Source organism: Gastrolobium bilobum, unplaced genomic scaffold, assembly GCF_033153095.1.
Source record: "Gastrolobium bilobum isolate Gb01-03AN ecotype WA unplaced genomic scaffold, APGP_CSIRO_Gbil_v1 utg261812, whole genome shotgun sequence".
Lineage (NCBI taxonomy): Eukaryota > Viridiplantae > Streptophyta > Magnoliopsida > Fabales > Fabaceae > Gastrolobium > Gastrolobium bilobum.
The window spans coordinates 1-25,806 of record NW_026896898.1 but is presented as its reverse complement, the minus strand read 5'-3'; the positions used below and the strand labels follow the sequence as shown (position 1 = coordinate 25,806).

Sequence of the window (25,806 nt, the reverse complement as noted above, 5' to 3'; positions counted from 1 at the left end):
CTTTTTTGTTTAACCGAAATCAGCATATGCTGCCTTAGTGCTTTTTTTGCCCGTATTCAGCAAATGTTGCTTTAGTGCTTTTTTTTTTCTCGCATTCAGCAAATGATGCTTTAGTACTTATTTCGCTCTCTTTTCTTTCTTTGATTACTTTATCTTTGTTAATTTTTTATTTTTTTTTCCTTTGAATTTTATGCTTTGTCAGATGCAATTCTTACAGAAGAGTCTATAAAAAACATAACTCTTGAAGAAATTGATAAGGTACTGCAGAGCAATGGGAAATGCCTCTCTGATTATCCGTCAATGCCACGCATCAATAGTGAAACTTTGCTTGATATGCAAAATCGATTAGTGTTGGATGAATTAATGTATGACAGATTTGCTTTGGAAGAGGAGCATAAAAGACTAATTAATTCCCTCACTGATGAGCAGAAAGCTGTTTATGATAAAATTGTTTCAGCAGTTACGGCAGGTAATGGAGGGTTATTTTTCCTATACGGGTTCGGTGGTACAGGAAAAACATTTATTTGGAATACTCTTTCAGCATCTATTAGATCAAAAGTTGGAATCGTACTTAATGTTGCTTCTAGCGGAATTGCTTCCCTTCTGCTTCCTGGAGGACGAACAGCGCATTCTAGATTTCGTATTCCTATTCAAATCAATGAAGATTCAACGTGTAATATAAGGCCGAAATCTACTATAGCTGAGTTGCTGTCAAAAACAAAGTTAATCATTTGGGAAGAAGCTCCAATGGTACATAGATTTTGCTTTGAGGCTCTGGATAGGACACTGAGAGATGTTCTTAGAATTTCTGATTCAAGCTGTGTTGATATGCCATTTGGTGGAAAAGTTGTTATTCTAGGAGGTGACTTTCAGCAAATATTACCTGTCATTCCTCATGGCAGCAGACAAGATATAGTTCATGCAACCATCAATTCTTCTCATCTATGGTCCCATTGTCATTTATTAACTTTGACCAAGAACATGCGTCTTAATTCTGGAAGTAGCGCTCACAATTTAGAGGAAATAAAAGAATTTTCTGAGTGGCTACTTAAAGTTGGGGATGGTAATCTTGGAGATGATGTTGATGGAGAATCTATTATAACAATTCCAGATGAATTGTTGATTAGAGAATCGGAAGATCCGCTGTCGGATATGGTTAATTTTGTTTATCCGAATCTCTTGGATAATATTTTGGATCAGACCTTCTTTAAAGAACGTGTTATTCTAACTCCTAAATTGTCCGATGTTGCTATGCTAAACGAGCACCTAATGTCTATGATTCCTGTTGAAGAAAGGACTTTTTTGAGTTCAGATAAAATTCTTAAGCAAGGTGGGACTTCCTCTGTTGAGGATGATGAAATCACCCCTGAGATCTTAAATACATTATCATGCTCAGGGATTCCTGATAATAAATTAATCTTGAAAGTTAAAGTTCCAGTAATGCTATTAAGAAATATTGATCAGTCGAGAGGTTTATGCAATGACACGAGATTGCTTATTACAAAATTAGGGAATCATGTTGTTGAGGCAATTGTACTTACAGGAAGCAATATAAGGAAAATTGTGTTAATCCCTAGAATGACGATGAGCCCATCGAGTCATACATTTCCTGTAAATTTCCAAAGAAGACAATTCCTCCTGATTGTATCGTTTGCCATGACTATCAACAAGAGTCAAGGACAATCACTTTCACATGTTGCAATTTATCTCCCTAAGCCTATCTTCACTCATGGGCAATTATATGTGGCACTGTCTAGAGTAAAGAGTAAGCATGGATTGAAGATATTGATACTTGATGAAAATGGCTGCGTTACGAATAGTACCCTTAATATAGTTTACAAGGAAGTATTTCAAAGACTGCTATAGTATATTGGGTTCTTTCTTCAAAGATATAACTTCGTTGTATGGTACAGGTAAAGACAAAAAAAATGATTGTTTATTCGCGTCTCTTTTCCTTATCTATCTTCAAAGATATGACATTTATTATCCTATTTTCTTTCATATTTTTAATGTAACAATGAATGACTGTTTTGTTATTTAAAAAAATGACTGTTTGGGACCTTTGAAATACTGATAAAATGAGTTCGGCCCGGAGGGCCAACCCACCATGCCAAACAAACCAATTTTTTTTCCCGTGCATCGGCACGGGTAATTCACTAGTAAATTGTAAGTTTGTAAAAAAAAAGTTTGTCAATAAAATCCTTTCACACACACACATATAAATATATATGTGTGTGTGTGTGTGTGTGTGTGTGTGTGTGTGTGTGGCAAAATGATTTGTAATGTGACTGTATATAAGCATTGATGCAGTCACCTAAAAACTATGTCGTTTTGGTTGGGATTGTTGAGATATAAAACTATTAATGTAGCCTCACCCAAAAGCTTAAGATTTTGGGTTGAAGTTGTTCTTTACATGGTATTAGAGCCTCGGTGTACCGAGTTCGATCCTCATCGTCCCCCACTTTCTTTCTAGTGGAATTTCTTTCTTCGCACAGGTAGGTGGGCCTGTGCATCGTCCATCCTTCAAGCCCAGTTGACTTTCGTGTGAGGGGGCGTGTTGAGATATATAAAACCATTAATGTAGCCTCACCCAAAAACTTTAGCTTTTAGGTTGAATTGGTTCTTTACATGGATAAAGGAAGTTCGCGTTCAAAATTATTTGTAAAAATAGAAATACTATATTTGTTTCCACCTTTGTATGATTATGATTCCCCATATTTAATGTTTTAATTTATTTTCGTTTTTGTATGGTTGTGATTCCTCATATTTAATGCTTTTACACTATAAAACGACGTAGTTTTATATGACTGCACCAATCCTTAGGTGCAGTCACTGTACATCCGCTAAACCCTATATATATAAGGGTTTACATTTCTGCAGCTGTTGTACGTGCAGCAATCAAATACTTGCCATATATATACGTGAAAGAATTAAATGCAGGAAATCATAACCATACAAAAGATGAAAGCATTAAATGTGGAGAATCATAACCATACACATGTCGTTGTTGTACGTAAAGCGGTTGCAGAAATAATTTTACCATATATATATATATATATATATATATATATATATATATATATATATATATAGGGGTGTTCATCAACCAATCCAAATCGATTCAAACCGCGTTGACCGAACCGAAAAACTGATAACCGAATAAATCGAAAATCGAAAAACTGAAAAATTGAAAAAAAAAACTGCAAATTTTAATTGGATTGGAGCGGTTTTCGGATGGGATGATGAAAACCGATCCAATATATTAATTTCCCTCTACCTACTTGGACTTTTCTCCAATCATAACCCAATAATTTCTAAACCCAAGAAAAAATCTAGTCACATTTTATTAACAAAATTTCATCTGTGTAGAGCTTCATATCTCATTGCCCAAAAAAAAACTATATTATCTTTTATTGATGTTTTCGTATTTCAAAAATGATAAATTTACAAAATCAATATATACAAAAGATGTTATTTGCACAATAATTATGAAACTAATTTTAGGATTTTCAAAAAATCGAAAACCGATCCAATCCAAACTGAAAAAAAATAGGATTGGATCGGATCGAATTTGAAAAAAAATTCAAACCGAATGAATGATTACATCAAACCAAAGGAATCGGATCGTATGATTTTTGCTTTCAAAATAGATCCAATCCAAACCGCGAACACCCCCAATATATATATAGATATATATGTATATATATATATATATATATATATATATATATAGGGTTAATCGGATGTCAAGTCACTTGACGTAAGGATTTGTCAAGTTGAGGAATCATAACTATACAAAGGTGGGTCAATGGTGATAAAAGAAGAGAGAAAAATAAATATCCAAAATGACGTAATTTTAGGTTACAGGATGGTCAGTGACATGACAAATAATTAATCCACACACACATATATATAATTTTCACTTTCTTTACTAATTTAATATTATATTTAAATTTTAAATGAATATTTATTACTTGCTAAAATAACATTAATCCTATTATTTTGAAAATTAGTGTTACAAATCATGATCTCAGAAAATATCTTTAAGTGAATAATATCTATAATTAATATATTATATTATTAAAAAAATTAAAATGCCTATTACCAAAACTAATGTTCTAAAATGCTCATTCTGTTGGAGATGTCGACCTTATTTTGCCTACGGGCCTTTTATTGCATTTGAATAATTGTCTTTATGTTCCGAACATTTCTAGAAACATTATTTCTATTTCTTGTTTAGAACAAGATGGTTTTACTTTTAGTATTAAGAATGATACATTTTCTATCATTTTGAATGATATTGTTTATGGTACTGCTTCATTAATAAATCGATTGTACGTACTGGAAATGAGAACTGAAGTTCTCAATGTAGCTGTGAAACGACCTAGGATAGATAATCAATCTTATCTTTAGCATTGTAGACTAGGGCACATAAACGAAACAAGATTGTCAAGGATGCATGCAGATGGATACCTAGATTCCATGGATTTGGAATCCTATGGACAATGTGAATCTTGTCTAGCTGGGAAAATGACTTGTCACAAACCCAAGGGGCTTGAGAGTCATAGGGATAGTGAGTTATTAGAACTCATTCACACTGATGTTTGTGGGTCAATGTCTATAGAGGCTAGAGGAGGATACTCCTATTTCATTACCTTTACTGATGACAAATCAAGATTTGGGTACGTGTACCTAATGAGATATAAATCTGAAGCCTTTGAAAAGTTCAAGGAGTTTAGGAATGAAGTAGAGAAATAGCGTGGCAAGATGATTAAGACATTACGATCAGATCGTGGTGGTGAATATCTGAGCCATGAGTTTCAGGATTATCTGAGAGAAAATGGAAATCTCTCGCAGTTTACTACACCTTACACACCACACCAAAATGGTGTCTCCGAAAGGAGAAACAGGACCTTGTTAGACATGGTCAGGTCTATGATGAGTGAGACTCAACTTCCAAAATCGTTTTGGGGATATGCCCTAGATACAGCGGCATACCTTCTAAATAGGGTACCGTCTAAATCTGTTCAGACCACACCATATGAGATATGGAATTGTAAGAGACCCCACCTGAGTTACCTCAGGGTATGGGGATCGCCAGCTTATGTCAAAGCGTTGGCATCAGACAAGCTTAGTGCTAAGAGTACTAAATGTCTATTTGTGGGGTATCCCAAAGGTACTAAGGGATACTACTTTTACTCCATGGATGAACACAAAGTGTTTGTGTCAAAGAATGCTGAGTTCCTTGAGAAGGATTTGATCTCTCAAGGAGCGAGTGGGAGTAAGATTGATCTTGAAGAAGTTCAAAAACCACATGAACAGATTGAGGAACCCGAGTTTGCTCCGCAGGCGACGTTCTCCAATGGAGAAGTAAACACACAACTCTGTAGGTCAACGAGGGGCATCCATCCACCTGAGAGGTATGGGTTTATGATTGAGAATCAACAAACCGTCAAGGATGATGAACCAAGTAACTACGAAGAGGCAGTCAAGGATGTTGACTCTTCTAGATGGCTTGAAGCCATGGAATCTGAAATGGATTCGATGTATCAAAACAAGGTATGGACCTTGGTTCCTAAACCGCAAGCAATAGTTCCTATTGGTAACAAATGGGTCTTTAAAAGAAAGACTGATGCAGATGGCAACGTTCAGACCTACAAAGCTAGGTTGGTTGCGAAAAGGTATCGTCAAAGGCAAGGAGTTGACTATGATGAGATTTTCTCACCTGTTGCCATAATCAAATCTATTAGGATCATGCTTGCAATAGCGGCATATCACGACTATGAAATTTGGCAAATGGATGTCAAGACCGCCTTCTTGAATGAGTTCTTGAAGGAGGATGTGTACATGACACAACCTGAAGGCTTTGAAATCAAAGATCAGGAGCATATGGTATGCAAACTTCAAAGGTCGATATATGGGCTAAAGCAAGAATCAAGGAGTTGGAATATTCGTTTTGATGAAGTAGTTAAGAGTAACAGTTTTATCTAGAACGAGGATGAACCTTGTGTTTACAAGAAGGTTAGTGGGAGTAATGTCGTCTTCCTAGTACTTTATGTAGATGACATATTGTTAATAGGAAATGACATCCCCACATTACAAACAACGAAAGAGTGGCTTTCAAAAAGCTTCACCATGAAGGATTTGGAAGAGGCGGCCTTTATACTTGGTATAAAAATCTATAGAGATAGATCAAATAGGCTGCTGGGTTTATCTCAATCCACGTATATTGACAAGATGCTAAAGAGGTTTAGCATGGAAGGGTCGCAAAAGGGGTTTTCTTCCCGTTAGTCATGGGGTACATCTTTCAAAGGCCATGTGTCCTAAGTCACAGGCTGAGAAGGATCGCATGAGTGGAATTCTATACGCTTCGGCTACTGGATCCATCATGTATGCCATGATATGTACGAGACCAGATGTCTCATATGCTTTAAGCATTACGAGCAGATACCAGTCGGACCCTGGAGAGGGTCACTGGACGGCAGTCAAGACCATCCTTAAGTACCTAAGAAGAGCTAAGGATGTGTTTCTGGTCTATGGTGGGGTTGATGAGCTAACAGTGAAAGGGTTCACTGATGTCAGCTTTCAGAGTGACAAAGATGACTGCAAGTCACAGTCAAGGTTCGTATTCACCTTAAATGGTGGGGCAGTATCTTGGAAGAGTTCCAAGCAGGAGACAACAGCAGATTCAACGACAGAAGTTGAATATATAGCTGCTTCAGAAGCGGCTAAGGAGGCCGTGTGGATCAAGAAGTTCATATCTGAACTTAGGGTGTTTCCAAGCGTGGATGAGCCCATACAGTTGTTGTGCGACAACACTGGAGCCATTGCGCAGTCAAAGGAACCTAGGTCTCATCAAAGATCTAAGCACGTGCTCCACAGATATCACCTGATTAGAGAAATCATTGATAGGATGGATGTAAAGATGGATTATGTTCCCACAGATGATAACCTGGCCGATTCTCTGACAAAGGTTGTTTCTAAGAGAAAACATGATAGTCATTATGAGGCTTTGGGTATACGACTTAGGTCTTATTGGCTCTAGGCCAAGTGGGAGCTTGTTAGTATATGGATGTCCTAGAGACAATCTTTTGATTAGATTAGGACATATGTAGACCTTTTATATTGTCGCAAATAAAAGCACTATTTATCCTGTTTCATATTTTGTCTCAATATTACTATTAATATTTATATGAGTAACTGGATAAACCCCTTGGAATAAAATAGGTATCTATTGAGTATCTGTGATGAGATCACGATCATGAGGATTCAAGGATACTGCATGTTTATTCCTAATTTTATGTTCCTAGTCTAGAGACACTGAGAATGGGGATCAGTGATCTCAGGTAAGACTAGCACGACTTATCTACTTGTATTTGGATGCAAGGTAAAGACCTCATGAGCTACAGATATGGAGATGTCTTAGCTAAAGTCGTGGGTGGACCTATAAGGGTATAGCCCGCACTGAACAGACCCACAAAGAAACTCTATGAGGAACTCTCACAGAGAGTATCATTAGAGTAGTCTCTTTATATTTGGGTATGTCTTTCATAAGACCAGAAGTTATTACCTAGACTGTGTTCTAGAAGGCATGCTTTGATTGTGCACCTCGTCTGCCTGAAACATGGAGACTCATAGGTATACTGTTGGGCTTGTCCTGAAAGAACACAGGGCTAGGGTGATAAGCTGAAGGAATTCGTCAAATCTTTGTGAGAGATTAGGTTATCTGTAAACCGGAGAAATCGGGATGACATTTACAGGGACTCGGGAATCTATGCATAGTAAAAGAGATCATGAGATGATCTGCCTTTAGAGTCTGTAAATTGAAGATTCCCTATTTCGAATAAAGCTTGCCCTAAACCGCAGGGGTTGATACGCTTCCTTACCTTAGGTTTTATGGGAAGGTAACCGAGATGAAAGGAAATATATACGGCAACCAAATATGTGTAATAGGATGATCAATTCATTAATCTAACTAGTTCTGGGGCAGCAAAGCATTGCTAGTGCTCTGTGTTGTCATTAGATGGGTTGTGGGCTTATTAGGCCCAAGCCCATTTATGTCAGTGGCTATGTTGGACCTAATGGGTCACACACTAACACCTAATTGTCTAGATGCTCTAGCATTAAAGGTATTGGGCCTAACAATTGTTATTAGCCCAAGAAGTAGTTTGGAACTCCACATTTAGGGTGGAGGGCGCATGGATCAAAGTAATGGGCTTGGATAGTCCAAGACATTACTAATTAATTTAATTAGTTAAATTAATTATCAAATGTTTAAATTTTGAATTTGAAATTTGAAATTTGAAATTTGAAATTTGAATTTTGAATTTGAATTTTGAAATTCGAATTTTGAATTTCGAATTTGAAATCTGAAATTTGAATTTTGAATTTTGAATTTGAATTTTGAAATTTGAATTTTGAATTTTGAAATTTGAAATTTGAATTTAAAATTTGAATTTGAATTTAAAATTTAAGTGTTTGAAAGTTTGAATTCAAATGTTTGAAATTCGAATTTGAATTGGCTATGAAAAGTTGTTTCATAACAAAAGGATAAGATGAGATCTTGTTGGAACATATCAAGAGGAAATCTTTTGGACATAATCTAAGAAGATTTGGGGCGCTGATTTGGCTGTTGGTTAGTCATCAGAATCAGCTCCAGAAGATACGATCTGTTGGGAGAATATTTGAGTGATTTGATTCAAGTTTGAATGCAACTACTCAAATGTATCTGGTCATTATTTAGGCTATATGGGGCGCACCATATAGCTGATTATATGATGATTTATGATCAGATATTTGATTAGGCTTTGAACCTAATATCATAAAGATATGATAGGATGTTGTTGGCAAGATTTGATTTGCAACAAATCCTCTTATTTCTCCTTGTTGGTGCGCCCTTTTGAAGGGATTTTGAGGATTAAAAATCTGATTGCATCATGACCTTCTTGATCACTTCTTGTGCGCCTAATAGCATATAAGTTCCTCCTAGGGTTTTGTAAAAAGCTTAAGCCATTCTCTCCTTATTCCTGCGCCACTTTTGTGAGGTTTTCTCTCTGAAAACTTCACTCTTCTAAACACTTTTACATAGTCTCCTTTCATCACACATTGAGCGCATAGCAAGCCTTATTGTGGTGATCAATCGACGACTTTACTGGAAGGAGTTCCTGTATCTAGACACGGGAGGTGAGGATCAACGTTAGAGGGTCTGAACCCTTCAGACCTACCTTGATCATCTTGAGTTTTCACGAACAAGGTATGACATACGTCTTAAAGTATGTATCTTGACATGCATGTGTATTTCGCTTGTGGAAAATTTTTTGTTTTTCCCTCTCACATGCTACGGCCTTAAAGGCTAATTCTACTTTCACATGGCGCCTCCTAGCACCAAAAGTGGCGCCACTAGGCGCCCAAAACATAAGAAGAATGGCGCCACTAGGCGCCCAAAATACAAGAGAAAGTGGCGCCCAAAAAGGTGAAGAATGGCGCCAACTGGCACCAGTTTACGTGCAATCAGGTCCGACTTTTCTGAATTGGACAGAAGCGTGGCGCGAACCGGCGCCACACCGACGCCAACTGGCGCCGGTTTGCGGGAAATTTGTCCGTGCTGTGCGAAGGGTAATTTTGGAAGAAAGAAAAGAGGCTTATAAATAGGATCCTTATGACAGAATTAAGGATTCAGACCTATTCTACTGAGAGAGACGACGGCGGAGCTCCGAGAGGATTCTGAAGAGCAAGTTCTTCTTCTTCTTTTTTTCTCTTTAATTTTATGCTTTTGAATATTGGATTATTTTTAGCCATGATTATGCTTGGCTAATTCTTTTTGTTGTAGTTAGGATCACAAACCCTATGTGAACCCTTGTTACGACGGATTGGTTTACTTTTACTCGTTTATATAAATTGTCTTTATCTCTATCCTGCGCGTATTTTATATTTTCTTCATTAGAATTGATCACTTTATTCTACGGTTCGTATGCATGCTAGGAATAGATGTATATTGAATTGCGGATGCCTAAATTACAGAGTTCATCGCTTACTTTTCATGAGGGGTTACTAATGGATTAGGATTCCAATTGAAATTAAAGGGTTAAATTGCCAAGGGATTGAGATTTAACTAATTATTTTAGATAATAATTTATCCGAGTAGTTTTATAAATGAATATTGTAAACCAATCCAAAGTAAGAAGTGAGGATCATAAGGTGAGTGCGCTCTAGCTACAATGTTTTTCTCACATTTCAAAACATCAATTCTTATTTTATTGTTCTTTTTCTCAATATAAAAATACAAAAACAAGTCTTTATTTTTAGTCATCATATTCACACCAATTGACAATACTTGTCAAAACCGTTTAAACTCATCCATTCTTTAAAGGAATATTAATTAATATAAGATCACAATCCCTATGGAGACGAACATTATTTATCACTTTATTACTTGTGCGATCGGTATACTTGCCGGGAAGCATCACTCGCGCTAGTGGAAAGGGATTAACCGACATTGGAGTGTCATGATGGAGCACAACCGCGTCTTAATAGGCAACAGAGGAGCCACGATGTTCTGGCTTGATAATTGGCTACTAGGTTGTGGCCCTTTACTATCTCATGCAATCAATCAAATCTCTACAGAAGACAAGTTTCATCATGTGGTGGATTATGTGGATGTGTCAGTGTGTTGGAAATGGGACACTATCCAGCAGCTACTCCCTATTCATATCTCCCATAGGCTCATGAATGTGGTTCCCCCATTTGCGTAAAATGGCAAAGATCAGGTCATGTGGGCTGAGACAACGGATGGAACTTTTTCACTTAAATCAGCTTATGCTATTTTAGACAATAATGGCACTCCGATTCAGACACACAAATGGGACCGTATATGGAAATGGGGGGTCCAGAAAAAGTGCGCATATTCTTATGGTTAATGGAAGGAGAAAAGGTGATGAAAAAAATCGTAGACTGCAACGCCACATGACCTCTTCGGATTTGTGTCCCAGGTGTTACCAATCGAGCGAGATTGTCCTTCATGCCATTCGTGATTGTCCAAAGTCGAAGGAAATTTGATGCTTGGTTGTGAAACACATGAATTGGCAAGATTTGTTTGCTCCTAATTTACAAGATTGGATGATGAGCAATTTAGATAATAGTCGAGATAGGGGGTGGGAGATGGATTGGTCCTTACTTTTTGGAGTTCTTTCATGGTTTATCTGGAGAAGTAGGAATACTTGGGATTTTGAAGGGAAAAACCAGAATGCTTATGTGATTACCCGATCTGCCATAGGATACAAGGATACTGTTGCTCTTGCTTTTGCTATGAAGCAGGGATCCAGACCAGCTGTCGAACAGAAAAAAATGATAGCTTGGTCTTGTCCTCCTCAAGATTGGGTCAAGCTTAATGTTGATGGGGCTAGTTTCGGCAACGGATTCAAGACAGGTTGTGGAGGAGTGCTTCGTGACCCATCTGGGAGTTGGATTGTTGGATTTTGCAGGAACTTAGGACCAGGTACGGTGTTGCAGGCAGAGTTATGGGCTTGCTTGGAAGGATTACAACTAGCTTGGGAAAAAGGGTTTAGGAAAGTTCAGTTGGAAGGGGATTTACTTTCAGCCCAGTTTCTAATAAGAAATGGTTGCCCTCTAAATCATCCTTCATCTATTCTAGTTCAACGAATTAGAAGCATGTTGCAATGGCATTGGCAGGTCCAAATCTCCCACATTCATCGCGAAGGAAACAGAGTGGCTGATTGGCTAGCCTCGTATGCTTACGGATTTAACTGGGCAGTTCAAGTTTTTGACGAGCCTCCATCAGGATATTTAGCAAGATTGTATAGTGATACAATTGGTGTTTGCTGGCCTAGGCTGTGTGCCTAGTTTCTTTTATTGTCTTTGTCTCTTTGTTTTTTCTTTCCTGTTATTGTCCAAAAAATATGATATAAAACATGAAGTAAAATATATTAAAATATTATTTAATTAATATCAATTAATTACAATAATTTATTGATAATTATACAAAACCTCGTGGTGTCATAGGTGTGTAACGTATAAAAAATCAACTTACTCAAATAGTCAAATATGTAATCTATGATGTTACGGAGGTTATATTTAGGGGTGGCAATTTGGGTTGACCCGACCCGCCTCGCCCCGCCACCAACCCGCCAAAAACAGGGCGGGACGGGTTGACTCGCAAAAAAATATGGGTTGGAAAAATGAACCCACTTCGTTTTATGGTGGGTTGGCGGGTCAACCCACCAACCCGCCAATTAAAAAAAATAAATTAAAATTCCAAAATAAATTATATTTTATGAATTTTTCTAAAATTATTTTATTTTATTTCACACTTCTCTATATTTTTTTAGTCTCAATCTTAAATGTATACTAATATTTGTCAAACATTCTTTAGGAATTTATATATAGATAACATTTGTCATAAATAAAATTGTTATTCTTTATTTTTTCTAGGAAGTACTAAGATAAAAAAAAATTTGGATATCACAAAAATTTAAGGACTAATGAAATACTACCTAATTGTAAAAAAAAAAAAATTATAACCCGGCGGGTCAACCCACCCTGTGGCGGTTTGAACTCGTTTTGACCCACTTCTAGGCGGGGCGGGTTGAGTGGGTTAGTGGTTGAAAACTTCAACCTAACCCGTCCCGCTTTGGCGGGTTGACGAGTTGACCCGCCGGACTCAACCCATATTGCCACCCCTAGTTATATTTGACAGCTCGTCGAACATTTATACTAGGATAAGGTGTCTCGTTCCACATGACCTACATTATTAATTATTACACTAATTAATAATTAATTATTCACAATATACTATTACTTGCATCACTAACTAATTATTAAATTACAAATTATAAATAACCACATGTTTACAATACGCTACTAATTGTTTCATTACACTACATGACCTACTAACTTACTAATTACTGCAACTAAATTGTTGACTACTGCACTACACACAAAACCTACATAACCTATTACTTACACTACCTACTAATAAATATGATACATTATAAAAATTAAAAATTAAATAGGGAAGGATTGGAGAATCCAAAGAGAATAATTAAGAGACAGGAGATTTGTGTGGGAGTAACGGAAAAAAATATGTTACATGTAGAAATGAGGGATAGACGAGCCCATTTTACCACGTGGCAAAATTGATTCCGAATACGGCGATAAATATTTTCAATGCTGAGTAGACAGTGATTCTTTTAGCAAATATAGTAAAAAGTACTGCTTTTACATTACCCTTATCTTTATATTTATTTTTACATATATCTTACTTTTTTTCTTTTTCTGAAAAATGTGGCGGGAGTGTCCTTGCCCCCAAGTATCATTACTAGGAACAAATCTTCAATATAGTATGGTGGGTACAACCGTACTACTAATAATATATTATTTTTTCAAAAACGAAAAAAATAGTGATATAAAAGAAAATAACTATAAAGATAAAGATAATATAAATATATTACTTTTATTCATATTTGATAAATGATGTATGGAGTGGTCGGTGCATCGGTGCTGAAAATATTTTCCATTACCAGAGGCATAAAGTATGGACAAATGAAAGCAGTCAAACATTAAGTCTAAAAAACCACTAAATATGAAGTTGATTCAAAATCAAATGATGATAACTCAGTTGGTGCATGAGAGCTAAGCAGGTGGGGATAAAAGCATAGGTTTAATCCTTCTCAGTACTATCTTTGAAAAGAGTTTAAAGTCTTACTCTTGGTCCCGTCTCGAACAAAAACAAGATTTGAAAAGAGAGAGAGAGTAAAATTTGTGATTATGTACTCTTATTTATGTTATGAAATAATATATAATTGTTATACCTGATTAGATTTATCCTATACACCTTAATTTCATTTTCAATTTACTCTAACATATATTTTATTATCCAGTAATTAGTTTTAAACACTCAATTAGGTAGATTTGAAAATAAATAAAAATTGTGCAAATATGTATAGAATTTTGAAAAAAAAAAGTGTAATAGTAAGTTAGTTTATAATTAATATTCAAAATATCATGAAAGTAAAATATTATAAAAATGTATGAAGTTTCTTTTCCAAAACACTGCATATTTTAAATTTTCCTCAGAAACAAAACAATATTTACTCATTTAAAGACAAATTTTTTTTTCATCAAATTATAATTCAAGCATTTGAAAAGTTAATCGTTTTGATTTTTAGCAAAAGAGATATTAATTTCCTTTGGACCAAATTTCATTTCATTTCGCATTCAATCATAGGTACTAAATAATTAATGGAACGGCTTCTAGCTAGCTTATTCCATTCCTTTACGATTTCATTTTCCTACTCTATATAACTACAATCATATGTGCCAAACGTTACATAAAATTACATGTGCCCAGAATAAGATTTTAAAACATGAATTAGATATTGTTTATATTTAATTATTTTTCAAACATTTATTATTGAAGCAGTTGCTAACTGCCCCTCATATAATTGTATAGAAAGAGTACGTGTAGCAATAGCATCTGATTTCAACACACAAACATTTTCCGCAAGGTAAAAGAATATAATGGGATCTCAAACACCATCCCAGCTTCCTGTTGTTGACTTCACCGACGAAAACCTGAAACCTGGTTCAGAGGCTTGGCTTTCAGCTTGTGATGTTGTACGAACTGCACTTGAGGATCATGGTTGTTTCATTGCACGCTACGACAAAGTTGACAAAGATCTATGCAGCTCTGTTGTCTCTGCAATGGAAGAACTTTTTAATCTACCATTGGAAACAAAAAAGCAAGAGACTAGTAACAAGCTTTTCCATGGTTACTACGGACAAATACCATTTCTTCCCTTATATGAGTCATTTGGCATTGACGACCCCGTGACAGTTGATGGATGTCAAAAGTTCACACAAATAATGTGGCCAAAAGGAAATGATCGTTTCTGGTAGGTATCCTTATCGATGCATATATTTATATAAACATAACAAGTTGTAGAGCGAGGGTATAGGGTGAGTGATAGTGTATAAGACTATTGATATGAGGATATATCTATGTTTTTTTTTTAGTTGTATTTTTGCTCCTTAAAGCATATTAATTCAAGTCTTTAGGCGTGAGCACCATTTTTATTTTATTTTTACTTTTTTTCACATTGATACTTTTGAGATCTAAGGGTAAGCCTTGGAGTATGGGTTAGAGATGACAAAATGATTTTGATTTGTTGGATCAACCTGCCTAGCACACCTAATTAGACGGGTTAGTTTAGATGTTTTAATCTATGGTAATATTACTCTCATGTAACATGAGAGTAGTTCTCTCATGTTACAGAGAGAATCCAAGTAGAGCCCGCTATTTAAAAGTAAAAAAGAAAAAGAAAAAAGAAGGAGCACGATTTTCGAAGCGAGAGAAAATGAGATAACTACCTCATGTAAAATGAGAGTAGTATTTCCCTTTAATCTATCAATCCGTCATAAATATCTGGTCCGCTTAATGATGGCTTTAAAGTAGGTCAGGGGTTGGACGCGACGGTTGCTGGTTTTGTCAAGTTTAGGAAAGGTTACGAGTTCAAATACAAGAAATAATTCTTTTCAAAAAATAAAAATATAAAGATAAGGCGGCATATAATCCATCATTGATCCTACCTATGCAAAATTGAGAAAACTTGTCCAGCAGAATTTGCCTCATGTATTTTAGATAGTAGTAATTTAGGAGGAAAAAATACACTTACAATTTTGCTTCCACTTATAACAATTTCTGGCTCTCCCATTTACTAATGTACTAATAATGACTTCGTTAATATAATTGTGATTAATGAAAGCAGTTGCTTGTATACTTGTTTTTTTTCTTTTTTAGTGAAAGTGTCAACGAGTATTCTAAGCTGTTAGCAGAATTAGATCATGTGGCGAAGAGAATGGTGTTTGAGAGCTATGGTGTGGACATGAAACGATGCGAATCATTCATAGAATCAGGCAATTATCTTCTTCGATGCCTCCAGTATAGACCACCCCAGATGGATGAGACTGATTTGGGAATGCAACCTCACGCTGACTTGACCATGCAATCCATATTGCATCAGGTGAATAATGTAGAAGGCTTGGAAGTTAAACTGAAGGATGGAGAGTGGATCGTGGTTGATCCCTCACCCACTGTATTTGTGGTCATGGCTGGAGATGGATTCAAGGTTAGTAAATTTTCATCAATTCTATACTTCAACATAAATAAAAGCTTGATTTCCAAATTGAAATTTTAAAGCCTCTAGTGCTATGAAATAGAACTAGATGTACACATTGGATTTTTAATTAATATTATGGTTTGTTCATTAATACAAGTATCCCCACGTAAGCTAAACAATTTAGTCTTCATCATTAATGCACACAAGGAATCCAATCCAATAATCATGCAATCCGTATTTCAAATTTTGCTACTGGAATGGAAATGGAACTCTGAGCAATAATCATTCAAAGAAGATGAGGTCTAGTGTTTTTTTATTATTATTTAAGTTTTGGGATATATTTCGATTGAATTTTGGGATTATTTTAATTTTCATTGACAATTTCAAAATTTTATACTTTTTACTTGACACATATTTAATGGTCTATTTTCATTAGGAATTTTATTTTGATTCATTTTCTTGGGCTAGGTTTGGAGTAATGGTAGGATACGTCCATGTGAACACAGAGTTATAATGAATGCAAAGGAAACCAGGTACTCTATGGGACTATTTTGTTTTAATGGCGATATGGTGCTGACACCAGAAGAGCTTGTTGATGAGCAACATCCCTTGCGTTATAAACCATTCGACCACTTTGAATACCTTCGTTTCTTTGACAAGGAGAAAATCAAAGAATCTGATTCACGAGTTAAAGCGTATTGTGGAATATGAAACGTACAATTATATATGAAAGAAGCTTCATGTTATGTTGGGCTTGTCGATGTATCAGAACTATACTTGGTTTGCTGCTTTATGTACTTATCTTCAAGTGTGATTTCACATTATTTTGTGCGAATATCGTATGTGATGCAATGCCCAGCTAAATGTTTGATAAATAATGGAGTCTAATGTTTGTAGTGACATAATGACTGTATGAAGGATTGTTATGATATTTAAAATAATAGTGTTTGGTAAAAATTATGTGATTCATATTATTATTAAATAAATTAGATTATACGAATATTATTGAATCTTAAAATTAGAGTTTGCTTGAAACTCATAATTACAGGTATAATTAAATGGTCAGTGGCCTGACCTAGCTTATGTTTGGCCTGGCTTACCCTGACCTTTTTAAAAATTAGAATAGGCTTAGGTTTGTGAAAAAGGCCATTTAACAAATAGGTCATAGGCCAGTTATGAAAAACCTGACCAACAAGCCTATAGGCTGGCCTATTAAATTTTTTTAATTATATAATATGTTTATCTTAACTATTATTCATTTATCCTAAGTCCCAACTCCCAACCATAATTTCGTCTCTTGTGCGCCACTTCTCAATTCTCATTGTCGCCTCTCACTGTCGTCTTTGCTAATTGCACTGTTTCTTAGTTCTCACTCTAATTCCATCCTTGCAGCACCAATTTGTTCGTTGGAAATTCTAGTAAGAAATAATAGAATTTTAGACCATGTTCTCACCCTAATTTATTGGTTTCATATGGGTTTATTGGTTTCGTATTGTTCTTATAAATATATCATAATTGGTAGGTCTAGAAGGCTTATAGGCCATGTTAGGCTTTTTATTTTTTAACAGTAGGCCAAGCCAGACCTATAAACCAAGTCTTTAATACGCTAATTGTAACACCCCGTATATATCCGGTAATGTTATCATACTATCGTATTAAGCTGAGCTTAATTAAAAATGCGAAATATCTTTTTCTTTTCAATTATGATGTCATTAATCATTACCAACTTGATTACTTAACCATTTTGAAAACATCGCCTGTATGTACATTGCAATAAACAGCTAACTGAAATACCTCATTAATTAAATAACATAAGTATGAGTCTCTAGACACGGAACTACAATACGTAGACCAGACCATCTAACAGTTTATACAACTCAACTCAAAAGTACTCACAACATAGTGGCATGGACAACTCCCGTGCTCACCCAAATAAGGCAACAAAGCCCAACATAAGTCTCAACTCAATAATCATAAATGACAGAAAACATAAACAACATCCAATCCAATCATGCCAGCATAATATGAACAACACTAAACATCAACTAAGCTCTGGCCTCCTGCCGCCTGAGGTCTCAACATTACCTGAACCTGAAATAAGCGTCCCAAACGTGGTGTGAGATCTCTAAACTAGATATCTCAGTAAGACAAGGGGTCCTCAAGGATCTTCCACCCCAAGCTCACTTACATGTGCAATATAAGTTCTAAAAGCATTTATACCAATATCAGTTCCAAAACTATGCAGTGCAACAGATATCTATGGCATGTGTGTAATCATTATTCTACTGGCCAGAGAAATGTAGGAATACGTCTATACCTACATGTAGTACAAGGAACACCGCATGCACCTCACCCACGACCTCACCATATTGTATGTTCTACATACTCAGGCTTACCATATAGGTGGAACACCTCCATGCATATCAACAAAGCACTAACATATAACAGCTCAACAGCATTTCCAAAACATCAAAAGCATGTAACACAGCATGCATATACCATACCTCCATGGGACATGGTGAAACCACAACATGGCTAAACCGAGGACACGAAAGCTTACCTCTAAGCTAGCTATCCAATGCCACAAGCTCAAAGTCCAAACACAACAGTATCACAATCTGTTATGGACCAACAACATATCAATATTCATGCATCTCAAGCATACAACTTAAAGACCACGCCTTTTCATTACGTTTTACGTCTTAAGGCTTCTAACAAAGCCACAAGCCCTTAATCACATGATTCTGACTTAGTTCATTAATTACAGAAGTTCAACTTCATTAACCTAGGGTCCAAAAACCCCCAATAGCCTATTGTCCTCACAGCACAGCTACTGTTCTTCGAAATCCCAGAATATCCAGATATTCCACGGGACATATCCGGATATCTCACTGTCCATACCCGGATATGCAATATCCGGATATACAGATTCCCATATTCGGATATCCTATCCCCATATCCGGATATCCAATATCTGGATATTTCATGACAGAATGCTGAAACTACATTTCGTGAAGATATCCATCCAAGGTTGGGTTTTTACCGATTAAAGACACTTAAACATGCATTTCTAGGTGTGTTTGACCAACCCCAACGTTAAGTTATCATCTTTAAGACTTTACTTGCATCAAGGTTCTATTTTTAAGCAAAAGAACTCAAGTTCAAGGTTCAACCACATACCCTTAGCACCAAAACAGAAATGGTGATGCTCTTGGAGCTCTCAATGAAGCTCCTAGGTTCTGACTAGAAAGGTACACGAAAATGTATCACAAGATGACTCTTTTCTTCACAAAGATTGCTCCTTGGAGCAATGACAAGGCAAGAACAAAGCCCCTCAACACTCTAGTCAACAAGACAGCCCTCAAGGTACTCCAAGACAGCCTCCAAACTTAGAAAAATAGCTGGTCACAGCCCTCACAAAGCTCACCCTCACCCCAACCAAGTGTTTGCAAGCTCAAAGATGGAAGAAATCAAGTAAAGGTGACACCTTGGTCAAGAAAATGGAGAAGAAACCAAGAGGCACTATTCTGGTCAGCCACCCTCTCCCAAGCTACGTTCAAAAATTAGTTATCAAGGGTTGTGTGCAATTAAAAGCCATATATATAGCCACTTTAAAATAAAACACACAGTATTAGCTTTAATTGTTACGCTTAGCATTTTAATCCCAAACTTAGGATTCTTAACCTACTCAATTTTACAAGAATTATTATATTTTTATTATATTTTTCTGAGCACCTTTCTGGTACGCGCTTTTCCATATCCAGTATCAGTTTCTGGCACCAGTTCTCATTATTTGGACTTGAAACTTGTTTTACAAGTCCTATATATTATTCTAGTAATTATCATTCCCTTACATTAATTTTCGGGGATACTTTTTCGGTACGCATTTATACCGACTAGCAGAACCGGTATCTACACTTTTCTTCCGAAAAGCGACTTTCAGCATTCTAAATCACTTACTATAGTTATTAGAGTCTCATAATAATTATTAGGGTCAATTATTGAATCATTTCCTAATTTTGCATAATTAATTAATTATATACCTTATTTAACGGTGCAGGTTCTTACATTCACCCCACCTTTTTAGGATTTTGACCTCAAAATCAGAAACATACCTGGTTAAAACTCGGGGTACCCGGAGAAGCTCGTCCTCACGCTCCCAAGTACACTCCTCAGGAGTTCTTCTAGTCCATTGCACCTTGACCATCAGAATGATCTTGCTCCTCAGCTGCTTCTCGCCGCGATCGAGAATTCTGAGTGGTTCGACGGGAGTTTTCAGGTTCTCCCGAACCTCCACATCATCCGGTTGCACCACGTGCGAAGGATCTGCTATGTACTTCCGAAGCTGAGACACGTGAAACACGTCGTGGATGTTAGCCAAGTTCGGAGGCAAGGCAAGCCGGTAGGCAACAGGTCCTACTCTACCAAGGATTTGGTATAGCCCAATATATCGCGGGCTCAGCTTCCTCACTTCGAGTTCCCGACCAACACCGGTGACAGGTGAAAGTCTCACAAACACGTGCTCACCCTCACTGAAATCCAATGGACGATGCTTGACATCATAGTAGCTCTTCTGGCGATTCTGCGCCTGCTTCAACTTTTCTCTGATCATCTAGATCTGCTGGGTGGTATTTTCGACAAAGTCCAAGCCAAAAAGCTCCTTATCCCCAACCTCAGACCAACAAGTAGGAATCCGACACCTCATACCATACAGTGCTTCGTAGGGCGCCATGCCCAGGCTAGCTTGAAAGCTGTTGTTGTAAGAAAACTCAACCAACAGAAGGTACCTATCCCATGCCGAGCCTTGCTCCAACGTGCAAGCTCGCAACATGTCCTCCAAGGTCTGGATGGTCCTCTCAGTCTGTCCATCAGTCTGAGGGTGATAGGCGGTACTCAATCTCAACTGTGTACCAAAAACCTCCTGCAGCGCCTCCCAGAACCGAGATGTGAACTTCGGGTCCCTATCACTAATGATACTCTCGGGAACCCCGTGAAGCCTCACAATCTCGCGAACATAAAGCTTGGCCAACTGCTCTGTAGTGAAGCTCACCTTCACTGGAAGAAAATGGGCAGACTTCGTCAGTCTGTCCACAATTACCCAAATAGAGTCACAACCCGCCTGAGTCTTCAGCAATCCCACCACGAAGTCCATGAAAATACCTTCCCACTTCCACTGTGGTACTTCAAGAGGTTGAAGTTCACCAGACGGTCTCTGATGTTCAATATTCACCTTCTGGCAAACCAAACACTTGGACACAAAGACAACAACATCTTTCTTCATGCTCGGCAACCAGAAGTTCTTCTTCAAGTCTTGATACATCTTTGTAGCACCAGGGTGGATAGAAAATTGGCCCTTATGGCCCTCTGCCATAACCTCTTCTGTCAACGGACCTCGAGGAACTACAATCCTCTGCTGAAACAAAAGCAATCCATCATCATTCCAAGACACACCGTCTTGGTTCTTCACATAATCCAGACACTCTCTCTGAACTTGTGCCTCTTTGATCTTTTCTAGCAGCTCATTCACAACGTCTGCTGCTTCCAACTCGAGAAGAACACTCTCACACGGAGCGGTCACTGCCAAGTTTTGGAACTTTTCAACCACATCGAAGTTACCAAGTAACAAACTGGATAAGCTACTGGATTTCCGACTCAAAGCATCAGCTACCACATTGGCCTTGCCAGGATGATACCTCAGCTCGAAGTCGTAGTCCTTTATGAACTCCATCCATCTCCTCTGCCTCATGTTCAACTCCTTCTGGTCGAACAAGTACTTCAAACTCTTGTGGTCACTGAATACCACAAACTTCAAACCAAAAAGATAATGCCTCCAAATCTTGAAAGCAAACACAATAATAGCCAACTCCAAGTCATGAGTAGGGTAGTTCTCCTCATGAGGTTTCAACTGCCTCGAAGCATAGGCAATCACTTTGCCCAACTGCATCAGCACACAACCTAGCCCCTACCCGGAGGCGTCGGTGTAAAGCTAAATCTCAAGCGCAGGATCAGGGAGGACTAACACAGGTGCAGTAGTTAGTCTCTCCTTCAACTCCTGAAAACAGACCTCACACTCGTGAGTCCACACAAATGGAGTCTCCTTCCGGGTAAGGCGAGTCAATGGCAAAACCATGGTGGAGAATCCCTTGATGAACCTCCGATAGTAACCTGCCAAACCCAGAAAGCTCCTCACTTCCGTAACTGTCTTGGGTCTCTCCTAATCCAGGACGGTCTCGATCTTGTTCGGATCCACTACAACTCCTTCAGCAGAAATCACATGCCCAAGGAACTTCACGGACTTAAGCCAAAACTCACATTTTGAAGGCTTCACATACAACTTCTTCTCCTTCAGCACTTGCAGAACAATCCTCAGATGCTCCACATGCTCCTCCTCCGTCTTGGAGTAAATCAAAATCTCATCAATGAATACAATCACAAACTGATCCAGGTACGGCTGGAAAATCCTGTTCATGTAATCCATGAACACAGCAAGTGCATTGGTGAGTCCAAATGGAATCACCAAATACACAAAGTGACCGTATCTCGAACGAAATGCGGTCTTCGGGACATCCTCCGGCTTCACCTGAATCTGATGGTATCCGGACCGGAGATCAATCTTGGAATACACGCAAGCACCCCTGAGCTGATCCAACAGATCATCAATCTGAGGAAGTGGATACTTGTTCTTGATTGTCACCTTGTTCAGCTGCCTGTAGTCGGTGCACAATCGCATTGTCCCGTCCTTCTTCTTCACAAAAATGAACGGTGCTCCCCAAGGAGACACACTCGGTCTAATGAAATCTTTCGCTGAAAGATCCTCAATATTCTTCTTCAGCTCTGCCAGCTCCGGTGGCGACATCCGGTATGGAGCTAATGAAATAGGCCCCACACCAAGCAACAGATCAATGCAGAACTCTATCTCCCTCTGTAACGGAAACTCAGGAATCTCCTCAGGAAACACCTCGAGGAATTCCCTCACCACAGGAATGCCAGTGATGTCCTCCTGTGTCCCACTCACCAAACCTCCCAACATGACATATCCATATGCCCCTGCTCTCAAGGCTCTCCTAGCCTGCAACAACGAAATGTACGGTGAGAAACTAGTTGTGGAATCACACGGAGACAACACCACACGCTTGGCACAACAGTCAATCATCACACAATTTTTGGACAGCCAATCCATGCCCAGAATAACCTCCAAGTTGGCCATCGGAAATGCTATCAGATCTACCGAGAACTCGCGGCCCTCCCACTGAAATGCTACATCGCGATGAACAATGTTCGCATCACACTTTTCTCCGGTGGCGGTGGTAACATGCAACGGTGGAGAAAGCACATCAATAGGCAACTCAAGCCCCACAGCAATCGGGGTTGCAATAAAAGAATGAGTAGCCCCAGAGTCAAACAAGACATCCACAGGTGAACCACCAATGGTAACAGTACCTCTAACAAGGTTCGGAGCTCGATCCGACTGCTGACGATCCAGAGTATAAACTCTCCCAGAAGATGGTGGCACTGCCGGTGCCGAAGTAGGTGGAAGGGGGACCATCTGAAGTGGCGCTGCCTGCACTGCAGTAGCCCTCGCCGTCGCCGACGGACAGTCTTTGGAGAAATGGCCCTCCTTGCCACACTGAAAGCAAATCAACTGACTGGTACAACACGGTCCAAAATGAGTCTTCCCGCATCCCGAGCACCTGGGAGCAGGAGGTCTCACTGCACTCCCTTGAGCAGAAGTCCTCTTGAAGTGATTCGGTGCCTGTCGAGCTGCCATCTGTTTACCTTTACCCTTTTCCCAAACTTCCTGTCTCTCCAAGAAGTGGAACTACCAGCTACTACCTTCGTCGCCTCTGCAACCTTGGCCTTCTTGGCATTACTCGTGATGTAGAAATCCTCAATATCACGACACTGCTGAACCATTGTCCCAAAGTCTCTAGAAGCAGAACCAACTAGGTAACCAGCAATATCCTCACTAAGTTCCCTGCGGAACTTAGCAGCCAGAAATGTAGGAGTAGGCCTCGCCATCCTGAAGTGTGCAAACTTCACCAACTGGTTGAACTTGGCCAGGTACTCGTCCACAGACAACGAGCCCTGAACCAATCTGTCAAACTCTCCCTGCTGCCTCTCCTGAGCGTCATATGGAAAGTACTGACCCAAGAAGAAATCCTCGAACAATGGCCACGTCATCACATGACCGTGCATCTCGTAGATATGAGAAATGTTCGTCCACCACTCGTGGTCGCCCTCCAGCATGTAAGTAGCAAACATCAACTTCTGCGGATCTGTGCACTGCATGACCCGAAATATCTTGTCCAACGCCTGAAGCCAAAGCGCCGCAGCAACAGGATCAAATGATACATCAAAGGTAGGTGGCTTATGCTTACGGAAAGCATTCAGCCGGCGATTGATCTCATCTCGATCCTCAACAAACACAGGGACGGTCTACATGGCCCCCGTAAGGTGACTGCCATCACCTATCTGACTCTGAGAGTCATCCTGCAGACTGGGTGGAGTTGGTGGTGGTGGCGGTGGAGGTGGTGGCAGAGGAACATGGACAACAACAGGACCATTCCTCATCTCCTCTAAGATGACTCTAAACATCGTCATGTTCGCCAGACGGTTGGCCTCCAACACGTCCTCAGTGGCCTTCCTGTTCGCCTCTCTGACGGCGTCCAGCATGGCCTGGTTTGCCATTCTCATGGCCTCCTGGTCGGCTTGTCGGGCCGCCTGCATCTCAGCCAATGCAGCCAGGAAAGGATCGGGCTGATCCTCCGAAGTCTCACGGTTTCTCCCGGGTCTTACAATGACTCTGCACAAGTTACACAAATTATGAGTTGATCAGGCCCACACAATGTGATCACACATGCATTATCGTAATAATACTCAACGGAGCAAACACACAAAACAGACACAACCAAACATCCTAATCATTGCAATACATACAGGCTTTTCCCTTGAACCGTTGCTCTGATACCATAAAATTTAACACCCCGTATATATCCGGTATGTTATCATTAGATCGTATTAAGCTACGCTTAATTAAAAATGCGGAATATTCTTTTTCTTTTCAATTATGACGTCATTATCAATTACCAACTTGTTTACTTAATCAATTTCATAAAATATCGCATGTATGTAAATTGCAATAAGACATATACTGAAATACCTTAATATATATAAATAAAGTGAGTATCTAAGTCACAGATCTACATCACGTAGTCCGGACAATATCCTGATACATTACTACAACTCCAAATCAAACTAAGACATAAACCAGTCTATGTGTCATGGACAATCCCCATGCTCACCAATTAAACAGCGTCTCAACAAGATAAAACATAATCATAAACTGAAGCTAAAAACATAAAGCAGCATCCAATATGTCAGCATAAATACAACAAATCTAACTCTAGCTCCGGCCTCCTGCCGCGTGAGATCTCAACATTATCTGAACCTAAAATAAGCGTCCCAAACGTGGGTTGAGATCTCTAAACTAGAAATCTCAGTAAGACAAGGGGTCCTCAAGGATCTTCCACCCCAAGCTCACTTACATGTGCAATATAAGTTCTAAAAGCATTTATACCAATATCAGTTCCAAAACTATGCAGTGCAACAGATATCTATGGCATGTGTGTAATCACTATTCTACTGGCCAGAGAAATGTAGGAATACGTCTATA

The 25,806-nt window shown here is 38.5% G+C and overlaps 2 protein-coding genes across 2 annotated transcripts; both read left to right on the top strand.

The window, feature by feature from the left end:
* Nucleotides 1-202: 202 nt before the first annotated feature.
* Nucleotides 203-1,917, top strand: LOC133302717 (ATP-dependent DNA helicase RRM3-like; the record flags this gene model as incomplete). Its single annotated transcript, XM_061502534.1, has 2 exons — nt 203-1,733; nt 1,914-1,917. Coding segments are annotated over 2 exons (1,535 nt in total), but the record flags the coding sequence as incomplete, so codon positions are not given.
* Nucleotides 1,918-14,535: 12,618 nt separating this feature from the next.
* On the top strand, nt 14,536-21,946 carry LOC133302716 (probable 2-oxoglutarate-dependent dioxygenase AOP1; the record flags this gene model as incomplete). Its single annotated transcript, XM_061502533.1, has 4 exons — nt 14,536-14,909; nt 15,815-16,142; nt 16,602-16,840; nt 21,937-21,946. Coding segments are annotated over exons 1-4 (951 nt in total), but the record flags the coding sequence as incomplete, so codon positions are not given.
* Between the last annotated feature and the right edge of the window lie 3,860 nt (nt 21,947-25,806).